This window comes from Vespa crabro, chromosome 22, assembly GCF_910589235.1.
Source record: "Vespa crabro chromosome 22, iyVesCrab1.2, whole genome shotgun sequence".
In the NCBI taxonomy this organism is placed as follows: domain Eukaryota; kingdom Metazoa; phylum Arthropoda; class Insecta; order Hymenoptera; family Vespidae; genus Vespa; species Vespa crabro.
Window position 1 is genome coordinate 2,833,588 of NC_060976.1, and position 16,486 is coordinate 2,850,073.

A 16,486-nucleotide genomic window follows, 5' to 3' on the forward strand; every position below is an offset into this window, starting at 1 on the left:
TTCCAAGGAATGAGAACGTTTTGGAATGAACGTTTCTATGAAGAGGATGAGAAATAGAAAGAGAGATAGAGATAGAGAGAGAGAGAGAGAGAGAGAGAGAGAGAGAGAGAGAAAACGAAGAAGGGTGAGTGAAACGGATATTGTTTTATTTTATAGAATATCTCAACGTCGATAAGAAAACTCAATAATAGAATCATTTCATTAACATGTTAAATCTCTAATGGATAATGATTTATAATACATGATTTTTATTTTGTTTATTTATTTTCTTTTTTTCTTTTATTTACTTTACAAACATTACATAAGATTGATTTATTAAGATATATCACGAATTAATTATATCTGTATTATAATATCCTGACAAAAACTGTATTCCTTTATTTTAATTATTTATTATGGATGAAAGAAAGAAATGAGAATGTATTAGATAAACAATATCTCGCTCTCTCTCTCTGTCTCTCTCTCTCTCTCTCTCTCTCTCTCTCTCTCTCTCACATTCTAATCATTCGTCATTGACAATATTCTCGTACACATTCTTAAATATATTTCATGTAAATATATTATCCGCAATTGTGCGTATTTGTATCGTATTTTACGATACGATAGGGAATCCTTAATGAGATATTAATCAGTACGATGAAGTGGACGTAACTACCGGCTTCTGTTAGAGAAAGTGATAGAGACAGAGAAAAGAGAGAGAGAGAGAGAGAGAGAGAGAGGAACGATACTCTTGTACATATATATGTATGTACATACCTACATACATACATACATACATATATATATATATATATGTAGAATCTAGATGTCGTACGTTAGGAAGGCGTAGCACGTTTTCCCACGAGCCTTCCTGATCGTTGAAAAATTTTCCGCTTACGCGGTACTCCGAACATTCTCTCTTTCTCTCTCTCTCTCTCTCTCTCATTTCTACCTACCTACGTATGTACGTAGGTAGATATATACATACATATATACATTGTACATACCTACGTAGTACGTACCAAAATAACACTCATCTTTTTCTCCGCTTTACGACAATATATCCTTTTTGATTCGAAGTTCACGATTAAAGCTTTTACGACTTTATCAGATAAAAATATAAAGGAAATTAAAAAAAAGGAAAAGGAAAGAAGGATAAAATAAAAAAGAAGAATAAAAATAAAATACACACACATATATATATATATATATATATATATCTTTGTTGAACAATATAAAAGGATAAATTATTAATAAACTCACCGGTCATAGATGGTAGAACGATCTCGGCGCAAAGATAGACGATAGCGAGACGAAAAAGCCACATCCTCGGCCTTCCTCACGCCTCTTTACCCTTAAAACAACTTCCACGCTCCCTTGGCACACTACTCCTCCTCCTCCTCCTCCCCCTCCTCCTCTTCCTCCTCCTCCTCCGTTCTACGAACGAAAGAAGAAGCCGCTACTACGACGAGCAATCACGTTTCATTTTCACTTTCTCGAAGCTACCGGAAACGGGCTTCTCTCTCTCTCTCTCTCTCTCTCTCTCTCACTCACGCCCTCTCTCTCTCTCTCTCTCTATTCTTCTCTATTCCTCTCTCTCTTTCTCTCTCTATCTCTGTCTCTTTGTATCCCTTTCTCTCTCTCTCTCTCTCTCTCTCTCTCTCTCTCTCTCTCTCTCTCTCTCTCTCTCTCTCTCTCTTTCTATCTCTCTCTTATTCGCGTTAAATGATATAAATAAATAAATAAGCTATTCTATGAAATAAGATACGAATGATATATAAATTCGTCGAGGACGATGAAACAGAGAAGAGAATACAATCGCCGACGATTACCGGTCCTCGGAAGGCGAAAGACTGAGGGAACTTGTACGTTCGCCACTAGTCAGAGCCATTCCTTCGACGACTCCCTGCCATTTCCAATCTCTGTTCTCTCACAACATGACGACGAACGGAGCACCGAAGCCTGTCTCGCGAGAGAATCTCTCTTTCCTTTCACGGAGTGCCTCGATCTCGGCTATAGGTAGGATATATATCCTACCTAGCTTCTTCGTTTTATTCCTCTTTTTATTTCTCGTTTACTCTCTCCTTCTCTCTCTCTCTCTCTCTCTCTCTCTCTCTCTCTCTCTCGCTGTGTGTGTGTGTTTTTCTATATATGTCTCCCTGTCTCTTCTTATTCTGTATATAAAGCGCACTCGCTCTGATACTTTTTAGTTCGATCACCACTTATTCCGCTCTCTTTGTGTCAAAAGTAAAAAAAAGGTAAACGTATATAAAAAGTTACGAGTCGTCCGACTCGTTTTTCGAGAAATTCGATTGATTTCTAGTTCATGGCGAACATAGTGTCTTTGACATTGATAAAAGTAAAATGTAAATCAAGGATTGGCAATTTATGGATAGAGTTACTTTTAATCGCTATTGTGATTCCAAAAGATCCTTTTATAAAGATACGAATGACAATGAAAGGGGAGAAGAGAAGATGGGAAGGATGGCGAGTGGGTAGGTGGAGGTGGGGACGTGGAGGAGTAACAAATTAAACGACACTCTTCGCAATCGTATTTACGCGATAATAACACTCGTGATCCTTTATTTCAATCGAAATACGACGATATTAAGACGGAAGAAATTTATTCGTTCTAATTCTTTATCCGTTCATCCTTTTTCCAATTTTTTACGGCGTGTATATTGATACACTTAAAATGTAAAATGTTTTATTCTTTTTTTTTTTTTTCGTTTTAACGAAATTATTGGTTAAATAAAAAAAAAATACAATATACTTGCGTGTAACTCGATAGAACATTCTAATCGTATCTAAGAGAAAATATGTATATACTATCATCTGTTTGTATTAATAAATTTATTATAATCATATCGAATTTATCTATGTATTAGATTGATTTTTATGTTTCTCACAAGAGGGAAAGAAAAAAAGGAAAAGAAATGAAAAGAAAAAATATGGAAAGGAAAAAAAGAAGAAAGCTCGCAAAACTCGTACGAATTTTCGTATACACGTATATATATATATATATGTATATATGTATAGAAAGAGATAGATAGGTTGATATACATCTACCAACCAACAGCATACGTTTTTTCTCCCGTTTGTTATCCGACGATATGCGGACTTGCTATAAACCTTTTCTGGCTGATATTCCAAATATTTCAATATACGGAATTCGATGCGGCGAAACTTACGATTTAACTATGGCATCGTTATCGGACCATGAAAACCCAACGAAGAATTTAATAAAATGTATCACAAGCAGCCATTCGAACTATCGTCTCTATTTTTCATTCGATGAAATCGATCGAATGTAAATATTCAAATTTTTTTCCCTCCCCCCGATATGTTTTCTTCGAAATGACGGTATTGTAACTTTTTATTCAAAATATTCAATCGATGACCGACGTCTTAAATAATCTTCGATGACTCTCGTTAAATTTAAGAAAAAAGAAAAATTTATTCGACAAAAAAAAAAAAGAAAAGAAAAAGGGAAAAAAAAGAAATCATTATCTTTTCGTTTCAGAAGCTGAAAACTATGCAAATGTCGCAAACGGAAATAGAAAACAACGAAGCTGTCGAAACTTCGATAACACAACATTTTGCTCGTTTGCACGGCGTCCTACAGAATATCGAAAGAAGAATGATCGATAAAGTTCATGAACAGAATAATAGCTATATTAAGAATATCACGGAACTCGAGACCCAACTGAAGTCCCATCAAAATCAATTACAGGGAGCATTATTGGTACGTTGTTCTTATGTATTTCTTTTGCCTTAATATATATATATATATATATATTTATTTATTTATTTATTTATTTATTTATTCTTGAAAAAAGGAAGAAAAAGAAAAAAAAAAAAAAGATAAGAAATAATTCTTTCGTGCCAAGTTAAAAATCATTAATATAAATGACGTAGCTACGATAAAATATTTCTTTTAATATCTCACGTACACGACTTACAATTAGACTACTTTCATAATCACTTACTTCTTACATATATGTAGGGCCATGAAACTGTGCAACCGGTTTGGTTATTCGAGAGTTCGAGCACGAGCTCCGTTTATCGACAATATCGAAACGCTAGAATTTATTGGATATGCACGTAAAATTCAATTTGATATGGTATATAAATTTTTTCATGCTGGCCCTAAAGACGCATAAGAAAAAAAAATATAACTTGTTCTCATAATACTTAGAAAAAGTAAATTTTTCTTTTTTTTCTTTTCTTACGAAAAATCTTTTTGCCTCGTGCTTCGTTTTTTGTTTTGTTTTGTTTGTTTGTTTTTTTTTTTTTTTTCTACGTTTCGTTCTTTTTCACTTTCTTAAGATAAAGAAAGGACAAAAAAAACAGCTTGCAACAATTTTATCATTCGAGTCTTCTCTCTCTCTCTCTCTCTCTCTCTCTCTCTTTTTTTTCTGATCCACGTCTACCCTTGAAAAAGCTTCAAGCGACCATAATCATAAACTCGCGAAAGTTAAGAAAAAAGAGAATCCGCTCACGTGGACTCTGTCCCTCTTCATCGTCGTTACAAACGATATCGTTGTCTTCCACCAGATTTTTGCATTCACCTCGTGTTCTTTATAATCTTCTCTCGACAAGCAAAGAAAAACCCTGTAATACTTATCGTTCGGCATTTAACGATAATTTAATGCCATAGTTAAAAGTCCTTCAAATGTCACGCAATACTGAATACTATCTTTTCTTTTTTTTTTTTTTTCCTTTTTTTTTTCTCTTTCTTTCTTTTTTTTTTCTTTCTTTTTCTTTTTCTTTTTCTTTTTCTTTCTTTTGGTATTATCATTATTTTACAGGTAGCCTCTACCGCGAAAGAGAATATCAAAAGAATCGATTTGGAAAATGTCATATGCAAATTGAAAGATATCGCCGATGTACCTTGTCACTTGATAAAGGAATCACTTATTAACGAGGACAAAATAATGTAAGTTTTAAAAGTGTATCGTAATGAAGGAAAAAAAAAAACAAAAAAAAAAAAAAGAAGAAAAAAGTTTAAAACAAAAGAAAAAAGAGACGGACTTTTTATTACTAGGGAGAAAAAAAAATATTTGTGCAAGAGACTTTTTTTTTTTTTTCTTTTTTTCTTATTCCTTAAAATATCGATCTTTTTCTCATTACAGATTTAAACCCGACGAAAGCATCATCGATGTTCTAGAAAAACACTGTACTCTTCAGATACCTTCGAAGATGCAATTCTATCTATTGCGTACCAAACTCTTGCCCGAAAATTACCAAGTGGAACCTTTGGATAACACCATAGCCATTTCGAATAGTAAAGAAATCTCTTCGAATTGTCGTCATTGCGAAGAAATCGTTTGATTTCTTGTTTCTTTTTCTTTTTTCTTTTTTTCTTTTTTTTTTTTCTTTTTCTTTTTCTTCTCTTTTTTTTTACGCGGTTACCATTAAATTCGTTTCTCGTTACGCCACAATGTTTCGCAAGTTGAAGAGGAGCAACACAGTCCAATGGCTTGGTGGTTCCCTCCGAATGCCTATTTTCTACCGACTTATTTTTTTACTGGGGGAAAAAAAAAAAAAGAAAAAAGAAAATGAAGAAAAAGAAAAAGAATATTTAACGTCGCGACATCGTTCTATTCTCGTTTCAATTGCTCCCTGTAATAATAACTTTCAAATAAGCATAACTTTTTATTCCCCTCCATCGTCGTTAATCACGAACGTGTGCTATAGTAATTATGATTTTTTTTTTTTTCCCCTTTAACAATACAAATATTTTACGATATATAACGAAACATCCGTCGAATCTTTCGTGCGATTATGAAGATAATTAACATTATTAAAAAAAAAAAAAAAAAAAAAAAAAGGTAAAGAAAGAAGGTGAAAATTATTTCAATGGAGATGAATTATTTAAATATTTCTTTTAATTCAATAGATCCCTCGATGGAAGAAGAACTTTCGGTTCTACCAAACAAAACCATTTCCGTGACTTCTCTTTCTTCTGGAAATACCGAAAGCTCCCTTCGATTGGAATGTAAGTAACTTATGCTATAAAAAAAAAAAAAAAAGAAAGAAAAGAAAAGAAAAAAGATAAAGAAAAAAAAGGGAAAAAAAAAGGATCGAATTAATATTATCCTATCTGTATTTAACGAGAACATCGTTTTATATAGTTCCACGAATGGGTATGATAAAAATCAATCGAATCACCGATCGACAGATAAATCGACAATTGTTTGGCTAAAGCCAAAACTGGTTCGTTTCGCTTTTCCAATCCTCTTTTCAATACTTTTTCGAATTGTTTTATCTTCGACGATTGATCGAGACTATATGATTCGACACAATCGCAGATTTGCTCATTAAAGCGAACGAACGCAGTGATTCAAAGAGATTTCGAACGGGAGGGAGAGAGAGAGAGAGAGAGAGAAAATATCATTGTTCTCTCGTGTCATAACACGTTTCAATGAGCCATTGTAAAATGGATTGCCTACTCGTGACTGAACTTTCACCTACGAATGCGTTAAAGAACAATGGACAACGATTCTTCCTTCGAACTCTCATGTAAAACGCGCGCGAAAATCATTTTTGAATACCAACAGGTATATCACGAAACGGTACACAATAATATTTATTATTTTTAATCAAAAAAAATAAAAAAATAAAAAAATAAAAAAAAAAAAGTAAAAATAAAAATAAAAAAGAAAAAAAAAAGAAAGAAAGAAAGAAAAAACAATTCATTCATGCATTTCAATGAACGAATTATTCATCGATCTTAATCGATAAATCGATCCATGATCCATGATCGATCTTCATTTATTTCCAGTCTTGTGTATATATATATATATATATATATATAATTCAATTTATTACAGATCTCGCGATCCGACTAATCAGATTCTTTTTTTAATGTATTTTAAAGCTTATGAATTGGTTAAAGTACTGAAGGTCGTCGATCCTTCCTGCTTTTACGTTCGAAATATGTCGACTCAGAAGCAAGCGGAAAAATTAACGAACGATCTTGAAGCTTATAGCACGAACGCGATCAATCCAACAAATGATATTATCGGTATATATAATAAAAATTTCTTTTATATACGAAATTCATTGTCCGTCGTATTTCTCCGTTTAAAAATTAATTCATACATTCAATATTGTTAAAATTGTTAATACGTTTCTTAATCGTTATTATATTTACAGTCGGTACAATGTATATGTTAAAATATTGCACGCGACGGGAAAAAAAATGGCAACGTGGGAAGGTCATAAAAATTAACTTAAATCAAAACGGCGATAAAACCTACGACATATTGTACGTCGACAATGGATACATCGAACGTAATGTATCGATTAAACGCTTTAAGCTGATACCATATTATTTGGCAGCAGTACCTATATTGGCAACAAAATGTTCCCTCCACAACATCTCACCGACGAATGATCGTTGGAGCAAGAGTGCTACCGATACATTTCGTAAATTAATTAATAAGTAAGTAAATACGTCCGATTTAAGGCGATATTTTCATTTTATTTATTCTTTCCTCTTTCTATTTTTTCTTCCTTGTTTTAATGAATATAGAGAACGTCGCTCGTAATAAAAAGAAAATTAAAAAAAAAAAAAAAAAAAAGAAAAAGAAAAAATACTCTCATCTCTCTTTTCGTCGTCTTACAGAAATGATTCACTATTGATGTACGTCGTTCATACCGTTGGCAATATACATTATGTCGATCTTTGTTTCAAATCGAATAATCCGCAAGAAGAAAATAACTCGATACGCGATTTAATGATATTTATGAAACATGGCACCCTTATGTCGTCCCAGAAATTAAAGGCAAATAAATTAAATTTTCTAGAAAATTTCACGAAATTATTATATATGTATATATGTGTGTGTGTGTGTGTGTGTGTGTGTGTGTGTGTGTGTGTGTGTGTATGTGTATGTGTATATTTGATCGTTTCTTTTTATCATTTGCAGATATTAAATCCATTACCAATAGTCATTTACTTTCACGAGGAACTTGAAATGGAGATATACGTTTACGTTACAGTTCAACACGTCGAATCACCCAACTCCATATACGTTACGAAGGTAAAGAGAAAACTCCATAATCTTCTTTCTCAATTTATATTCGAATTAATTATTGAAAAGCTTCGCATCTGCGTTCTATTTAAAATATCTGTCGTCTTCGTTGCTCTTCATTTTGCAGATTGGAGAAAATCGTAAACATATCAACAAACTTATGAAGGACATGATGTTGTTTTACAAAAAGAATTCAGGACGTAATACGTTAACCTGTCCTCTTGAAATAAGTAAATAATTAATTTAATCGTTTGTAAACATAATAAAGATGTTCCCAATCTAATTATCGTTATTATTATTATTATAATAATAATTATTATTATTATTATCAGATACTCCATGCGCGTTATACTCAAATGGAATATGGTATCGTGGATTAATCAAGAAAATCATTAATGAAAAATATATCGATGTATTTTGTGTTGATTTTGGATATACTATTACATCGGAACATAATATGTTAAAATCATTGCCGCATTATTACATGAGCAGTAGAATGCAGGTAATGTATATTTTTACAATTGTTATCATTTAATAAAATTATCATTACTATTATTAATTCACGTTATATTATTGTTAAATATAGGCGATACATATTTCCTTGAAAGATTTAACTCCATTGTCCGAAGATCATAATCAATGGAGTTTACAGACAATACAGATAACGAAGCTACAATTGACGAATAAAAATGTCAAAATTATATCTATGTTTAAAAATGAAAATATTTATGACGTTTATTTATATATTAACAATATTAATTTCAATTCTATGTTAATCAATAAAGGTTTCGCCGAACCAATAGGACCAATGTAAGAGACGACTCTTCAAAAATTTCTTTCAACAAAATTAACGATTGATTGATTGATTGATTGATTGATTAATTAATTAATTAATTAATTAATAGACCTATCTGACATCTAACATTATATTGATTTTTAGCGCGTTGATATATCAGGAGAACAAAGATTTGTTATCTTTGAAACAGGATAGAAATGAAGAAAATAAAAATCCTTTACCGATCGATGTAAAATGGAATAACGAAGAAACAATGACAAATGATCAACCGATGATCGAATCCGATCCCTTTAAAGTATCCATTCAAGTGCATAAAGCGATATCGCCCGATTGTATTTATGTTTCTGACGTGTCACGCGAAGAAGGAAAGTTTATATTCATGTCGAAGTTACAAGATTTTTATAGAAAATATCATTCACCTCAAGAAAAGAACTGGACGAAGGATTCCGTTTGTGTCGTTTATTCGAAAAAAGATAAAAGTTATTTTCGCGCTTATATATTAAACGTCATTACGTCGAAAGAAGTTCTAGTATCATTTTATGATATGGCAATCGAGGAAATAATTCCAATTGAGCATATACAACCGTTAGATCGACAATTTCGACAAGAACCGGCATATATATTTAAAGTTAAGCTCGCCGGTATTTTACCATGTGGCGGTTCAAAAATCTGGCCTTCCGTGTCTTGTCAAAAATTGTCAGAAATAATAGACGAAAATCAAAGTTCACAATTTTATATTACGAAAATGGTAAGTTTATTATAAATCATATGAAAAATTAGAAAATTAAATCATAGGATTTCATATATGATGTGTAATAATTTTTTCTTTTTATATATATATATATATATATTTTTTTTTTTTTATATATTTTATAGTCGGACATGGAACAGAATAAAGAGATAATACCCGTTCAACTGTGGATGAAACAATCAAAACCAGATGGACCATTATCGCCAATGAAAACGGAAATCAATTCTATTAACAAAATGTTAGTAGAAGCTGGATTTGCTTTACCAATAAAAGAGTATGTATAACATTATAACTATTGTTATAGGAATTTAATAATAATAAATGAAAAATATAATTTTCTTTTTTTTTTTTCTTTTTTTTTTTTTTTCAATAATTGAACACAAATAAAATTCACAGTTACAATGCAAAAATAGATAAGATACTGGCTATTGAATTTAAACGACAATTATTAGAAACACAGATAGGATATCAGGATAATGAAGAAAATATAAAATGGTTCTCTGTTAATGAAGGATTAGAATGTTCCATTGAATCGAATGAACAAAATAATAATGAAATTTCTGCGTCAGAAATAATATCAATGCATTTAAATATACGTTCGAAAAATGAAGAAGAAGTCGAAAATGTAAAAGACGAAGAAGAAAAGTATGAAGTAAAGAATGAAGTAGAAGATGAAATAGAGTATGAAGTAGAGGATGAAATAGAGGATGAAATAGAAGACGAAGAGGAAGAGGAAGAGGAAGATGAAGATGAAGATGCAGATGCAGGTGCAGATGCAGATGAAGATGAAGATGAAGATGAAGATGAAGATGAAGATGAAGATGAAGATGATTCTAATACTACATCGAGCATTAACGATGCTATCCAAGTACCAATTTTAACAGATTGGTTACCGGCACTTCCAATAAAAAAGAAAAACTTCATTGCCATACCAACGTACTTGGATCACTCTGGAATGATTTATTTACATTCTAAAAAAAATGGTATAATCATTAAATTTGTACAAATATTTTATAATAACAAACGATATTCGTTATGCATAAAGTATCTTTAATTTGAAAATTATATAAAATGTATACCAAAAAAAAAAAAAAAAAAAAAGAAAAAAAAGAAAAAAAAGTCCTTTCTAAAAAAATAAAAACTATTTATTCCACAGCAAAAAGGACGTTAGAATATATAGAGACAATGTTAGCTGATTCTTATAAAAAGATCAAGATAAAACCATGCGATAGAAAATGGAAGGAAGGAGATATATGTATCGCGCAGTATCATGGCAACAAAAAGTGGTACAGAGCAAAAGTATTAGCCGTGTTAGATGAAAATACGATAGAGGTAAGTAATGAACATATGACATGATATGATCATTTGAATAGAATTTTTTTAATATGTATTATTGAAAAAAAAAAAAAAAAGAAAATAAAAAAAAAACAAATATCGTTCTCATTAAACAGGTTCTATTTGTTGATTATGGAAATATCGAAGAATGTTCGATTGGACTTATAAAAAAAAGAGTTATTTTAGAACATATACCAATCCAGTGTATTAAATGCATTGTTCCCGGTTTAAATCCGGTAATACCATCTAAATAAAACTCTTTCAAATTCTAATAAAGAATTTTTACAAATGTTAATAATAATTTTTTTTTCTTTTTTTTTTTTTTTTTTTTTTTTAATACAGGAACAAGGAAAATGGAAAGTAGAAGATTTGGATAGAATACATGTATTTCTTGTGGAAAAGGAATGTAAAGTTACTGTTTTAGAAAAAACTGATACGCACTTAGTTGTAAGATATCAAATCTCTTTAATTATTTTATTCACTTAATCTTTACTTTAATATATCTAATGTATATCAGCCTATATATATATATATATATTTATATGTGTGTAATCTCTCACAGGTATCGATCACATTATTGAAACCAAAACAATGCGATCTTCTTTCTTTCGTTACTAATGAATTAGGAATCCGTTTGGCATCTAATTCAATATATACGAATCCTATCGAAATATCGGACAATATTACTTCAGACAATATATCTTCGAATTCTTCGAATGTAATTATTGAAAAATATATAGTGAATAATAGAACAATCTCTGATATAGATACAGATACTGAAATGATTATGGAATACTTATCAGATATAGACAGTGATATTATTAGCGATAATTCTATGATAATAATAAATAATCTCGATGAAATAGACAATCATAATAATAATTTACAAATGATTAAAAAAGAATTAGTTCATACTAATTTAGAAATTACAAATATCGATTGTTTTGACACATATATACCAATCATTATTCCCAATGACATTGATACCTTTGAAGTAGACTTATGTTATACTGAAACAGCAACTATATATTATACTCAAATAAGGGAAAATAAAAAATCTAAGGTAATTGTTATATTAAAAATAATTATTAATGGTTTTAGAAATAAAGATTCTATTTTTCATTGTTATGTTATATTTAAAATATAGTTCATTTATTACTATCATTTTTTTTTCTTTTTATTCAGATATTAAACGATTATTACAATCGTTATAAAATATTAATGGAAAGTTTACAAAGGGAAGCTCCTAAACAACCATTGATCGAAAGTTTAGTTTCCAGTAAGTACATTATAACGATATAAATTATCGTAAATGTTAAAAAAAAGTTTAATCTTAATTATAATTAATGGATTATTACATATTGGATACTTCAGATACTCCCTGTTGTGCCTTGTTTAACGATGATATTTGGTATAGATGTATTATTAAAAAAACTACCAAAATAAAAAATTCAAAGAAGACTTTCGTTCACTTATGGTACGTTGATTTTGGAAATGATGAATATCGAAAAGTAACATTGGAAGAGTAAGTATCGTTGCATATCATTTTATAAGATAAATTATTTTTATGTATATTATGTAAAATCTTTTTTTTTTCTTTTTTTTTTTTAAGTTGTAATCTACGTACATTGAAAAAAGAATGGTTCAGTGTACCAACAATAGCTATAAAATGTCAATTATGGAATATTAATGTTGCCACTAGTAAAAAATTCTCGAACATAATAGTGGAAATCGAAAAAATGTACCGAAAGTATAGTAATCGTATAACCGTTAAAGTTAAGGTAAAAATTCAATATCGAAATAATTAATATTATTTTTACGTGAAATCATTTAAAAAAAAAAAAAAAAAAAAAAAAAAAAAAAAACCCTGATGCAATAAGATTTTATTTCAGGAACGTTGTAAGGACCATTTGTCTGTGGAATTATACGTGGATAAAACATGTAAGAAATTGATTTATAATTCTTTAATCAGAGACGGTTTTTTTCAAATAAATAAGACGAAGAAAGACTGATTAAAAAAAAAAAACAAACAAACAAAATAAAATAAAACAAAATAAAATAAAAAAAAAAAAAAAAATTAGAAAATAAAATCTTTAATCATTTATGTTTATTTCAGAACAAGTTTACATGAAAAGTTTTGTTTTGTTTTATATATTAGACATATAAATAAGTAATTTAAAAAAAATATAATGTTCCTATATAGATAATAGTCTTTATCATTATTTGTGATAACAAATAATTTTGTTAAGCGATATCTATTATATCTTGTATCATTAACGCTGTGTACTTTTAGCTATTTGTTCTTTAAGAACCAAAATACTTTGTCTTTGTTCTGGTGGAAGCATAGCAATTTGTTCATCCGACAATTGCAATACTTGCATTATTAAAGCAGCCTGTGATAAGAAATAAATTTATATAATAGATATTAATATTTCCGTTGTTGTTTAATTTGTAGAAAAATTAATATGAGTAGAAAACGTATGATTTGTATGTTTATATATATATATATATATATATATATATATATATATATATATATATATATATATATATATATATATATATATATAGAAATTCTTATAACTTCTTAATTATAATTCTTTTTTCTAAAAAAATAAATATATATATAAAAATAATAACAACAACAAAAACAACAACAACAACAAGAACAATAATAATAATAATAATAATAATAATAATAATAATAATAATAATAATAATGATAATACCATAACAAAATCTCCTTTCTAAATAATAATTACTTCATATATTAATTATCTGCTTATAATTATTTTAAATTATATATATTTATTTATATATAATTTCAACCAACATACCTTTTCCTGATCTGATGCACCACTTGGTATATTTCCCGCTGGAGACATACCAGCCATGAGTCTAGAAGTAGCCGAACTTGCAGATGTTGAAAGAGCAGTAGCAGGACCTACAACACTAGTCGAAACTGCAGTCGGTGCTGGAACTGCAGGTGCTGCTACTGGTCTTGGTACGACTGGCGGTGCTACTGGTACAGGAGCTGCAAAATTATCATGTATAAAACTATTTCATATTAATGATTTCCATAAATATATACATACGATTGGCTTTAGTAATTCTCGGGTCAATAGGCATACGGGGATCTCGTGGATCCCTTGGATCTCTACCGAATCTGTCAGCTCTTGGATCACGACAAAAGCTACAAAATCATAAACCATCAGGTTAATATAATGGATAATAATTATCGAGTAACAATTATTTGAAATAATAAACAAGACCTCTCCACTCCTTCTACAGGAAGACTGCTGCAAAAAACAGTATATATTTGAATATGTTTGTTTAATTAATTCAAGTAAGAAAATCTATAAATAGTATACTAACTTGTCTGTTATATTAAAAGCAGTAGGCCCTCTCGGGTCAGTAGTAGCGGATATAATAGGTGGTGCGGTAACTGGGGTTGTTTGAGTTTGGGGCGGTCCTCTTAAATCCTGATCCATTCTAGCTAAACGAGGATCCATTTGTCTATCTAATGTTCTAAGATCTACATCTTGACCTAATGATATAACAAACAGTCTTGGAAAACTTATACATTGTAAATTATTCAGAATAATAAAAAAAGAAACGTAATTAATACCAGCAAAAATTGGTGCAGGTGGATTGGAAACTGGTGTAGGTCTTGGTGGTGCCCATGGTTCTTCAATACGTGGAGGAATCTGATGAGTAACTGGTTTATCGGAAGGTGTTAATACTCCTGGGATTGGATTAGCTTTATGTAACATATTAACTGCAGTATGAGGATCCACTATTCGCATTACTACCTGTGCTTGTAATAAGGCATAAGCAAGTTGTGGATTCTGTAATAACATTTGGCGTGCCTCATTAGGATTATTTTGCACACATAGCTTCATTTGTTTCATTAACTCAAACATCTGTTCCGGTGGAAGGGAAGCAACAGCTTTACTTATAGCCTCTGGAGCCTTATCAGCTTGAACGGCCTCTCCATATGGATTTTCAGTATTTTGTCCTTGCAAAAGACTCTGCATTTCCATACGACTCTTTTCTGTACATGCATTGTCTACCCTAAGTGTTCTTCCGCCAATTTCATACCCATTTAAATTTCTCATAGCACTAAGCGCAGTCTCTTGATCCTTGTATTCACAGAAGCCATATCCTTTAGGTTTCCCAGTTTCACGATCAAATACCAATCTAAAAATAATTTAATAATCTTATTTCATAGATGAAGAAGAATGTATCATTACTTTCAAACATTTTTTATAATACTTAGATATAATAATTTGTTTTCTAAAGGAAAAAAAAAAAAAAAAAAAAAAAACAAACAAAAATTTACAGGAAACCATTATGGAAGACTTACTTGAAAGAAAGTACAGGCCCAACTTCGCTGAATATATCTTTTAAATTTTCCTCCGTAGCTTCGTACGGGATGTTCCCGACTGCAAAAAAAAAAAAAGAAAAAAATGATTCTAATTAAATCTTTATTTTCAACTTGTCAACCGGCAATATTGTCGATCGTTAAACATGGATATATGAAGTGAAATTTGGCACGAATTAATGAATGATAAAATGATAAATTGAAAAGTATAATATTTTTTTTAATAGAAGCGAGAAACAAATGATTTATTTGTATTTATATCATAAGAAAATTTGAATCTGTTAATAGGTTAACAGGTTAAGTATTTATATTTCTCAAATAAAAATTATTGAATATCTTACCGAATACACTTCGCATGGACTTATCCATGAGGGATTGATCGGAAATAGTTGAATTACTCATTTTCTCGTTATTCTTTTTTTCTTTATTATTTAAAACTTGAATATCACCACTCGCGATTAAAACGTCCAAACAATGAAACTAACCTACAAACATTCATTGACTGTCGCTTGACGTACTTCCTCTAATCGATTCAGTGCTGCCATCATTTTTTCCTTTCAATCTTAGTAATTTTGAAAAAGCACTATATTTGGCGCCAATATAAAGTACGTAATTAAAAATTTATATTATATATTTTTTCAGCAGTTAAATATAATTAATACAATTAAATATATTAATATTTTATATATATATATATATTAATATAATTATATATTTCCAAAAACAAAAAAATAAACATAATCTTATTCACTTTTAACACTATCTATTTAGCACTATCTCTTTTTTCTAATTACCAAAATATATATATATATATATATACAATTATAAATAATTACTAAAGTATTCGTTAAATAATTATGATGTAGATGAGTCAGTACGTAATCTAAATGGCCAATCGTAATGTCGAACTTCGAATATCGTTTTAATATTGATGTGGTATTTAAGTGAATAATTTATTAAAATACAGTAATTTATTCGCTTTTTTTTTTTGTGTATATAATTAGGAAAATGAATATTATCAAAATAATGAAGGTTACGAATAACAATGCGTTTCGTTAAAAATTAAAAATATAAATTTAAAATGTGAACGTGAACGCGGTCAATAATTGTACGTCACAGTATGCATTTTCGTTTTTTTTTTCTCTTTCCCCCTCCCCCCCCCCGCCCCCAATAAAAGTTTTATACAGGGTAAAACGAAC

General features: G+C 29.8%; 2 protein-coding genes across 21 annotated transcripts in view; one reads left to right on the top strand and one right to left on the bottom strand.

Annotated features, from left to right (window-relative positions):
- Positions 1-12,916, top strand: part of LOC124431747 (RING finger protein 17-like) — a 224,635-nt gene extending 211,719 nt beyond the window's left edge. For 14 of the 16 annotated variants that reach the window (XM_046979983.1, XM_046979984.1, XM_046979976.1 and 11 more), the window contains 22 exons: positions 3,503-3,724; positions 4,791-4,918; positions 5,115-5,266; positions 5,882-5,980; positions 6,863-7,009; positions 7,141-7,429; positions 7,613-7,772; positions 7,917-8,030; positions 8,149-8,251; positions 8,354-8,523; positions 8,608-8,831; positions 8,962-9,565; positions 9,694-9,842; positions 9,965-10,551; positions 10,725-10,900; positions 11,020-11,139; positions 11,246-11,350; positions 11,466-11,966; positions 12,089-12,182; positions 12,278-12,428; positions 12,516-12,684; positions 12,796-12,916. In XM_046979983.1, the coding sequence (XP_046835939.1) occupies positions 3,503-3,724; positions 4,791-4,918; positions 5,115-5,266; positions 5,882-5,980; positions 6,863-7,009; positions 7,141-7,429; positions 7,613-7,772; positions 7,917-8,030; positions 8,149-8,251; positions 8,354-8,523; positions 8,608-8,831; positions 8,962-9,565; positions 9,694-9,842; positions 9,965-10,551; positions 10,725-10,900; positions 11,020-11,139; positions 11,246-11,350; positions 11,466-11,966; positions 12,089-12,182; positions 12,278-12,428; positions 12,516-12,684; positions 12,796-12,915 (4,584 nt within the window). In that variant the 3' untranslated portion in view covers position 12,916. Of the gene's footprint in view, positions 1-1,624; positions 1,999-3,502; positions 3,725-4,790; positions 4,919-5,114; positions 5,267-5,881; positions 5,981-6,862; positions 7,010-7,140; positions 7,430-7,612; positions 7,773-7,916; positions 8,031-8,148; positions 8,252-8,353; positions 8,524-8,607; positions 8,832-8,961; positions 9,566-9,693; positions 9,843-9,964; positions 10,552-10,724; positions 10,901-11,019; positions 11,140-11,245; positions 11,351-11,465; positions 11,967-12,088; positions 12,183-12,277; positions 12,429-12,515; positions 12,685-12,795 lie in introns of those variants that run through there. The other 2 variants (XM_046979987.1, XM_046979981.1) reach the window with 2 other exon arrangements.
- LOC124431750 (cleavage stimulation factor subunit 2) overlaps positions 1-15,809 on the bottom strand; it is a 68,958-nt gene extending 53,149 nt beyond the window's left edge. Inside the window, exons 1-8 of one of the 5 annotated variants that reach the window (XM_046979995.1) lie at positions 15,629-15,803; positions 15,270-15,348; positions 14,532-15,103; positions 14,279-14,450; positions 14,176-14,202; positions 13,999-14,096; positions 13,741-13,937; positions 13,021-13,296 (exon numbers count right to left, since the gene is read on the bottom strand). In XM_046979995.1, coding sequence (XP_046835951.1) covers positions 13,177-13,296; positions 13,741-13,937; positions 13,999-14,096; positions 14,176-14,202; positions 14,279-14,450; positions 14,532-15,103; positions 15,270-15,348; positions 15,629-15,689 — 1,326 coding nt within the window. In that variant the 5' untranslated portion in view covers positions 15,690-15,803 and the 3' untranslated portion in view covers positions 13,021-13,176. Of the gene's footprint in view, positions 1-13,020; positions 13,297-13,740; positions 13,938-13,998; positions 14,097-14,175; positions 14,203-14,278; positions 14,451-14,531; positions 15,104-15,269; positions 15,349-15,628 lie in introns of those variants that run through there. The other 4 variants (XR_006944087.1, XM_046979993.1, XM_046979992.1 and 1 more) reach the window with 4 other exon arrangements.
- Positions 15,810-16,486: the final 677 nt, after the last annotated feature.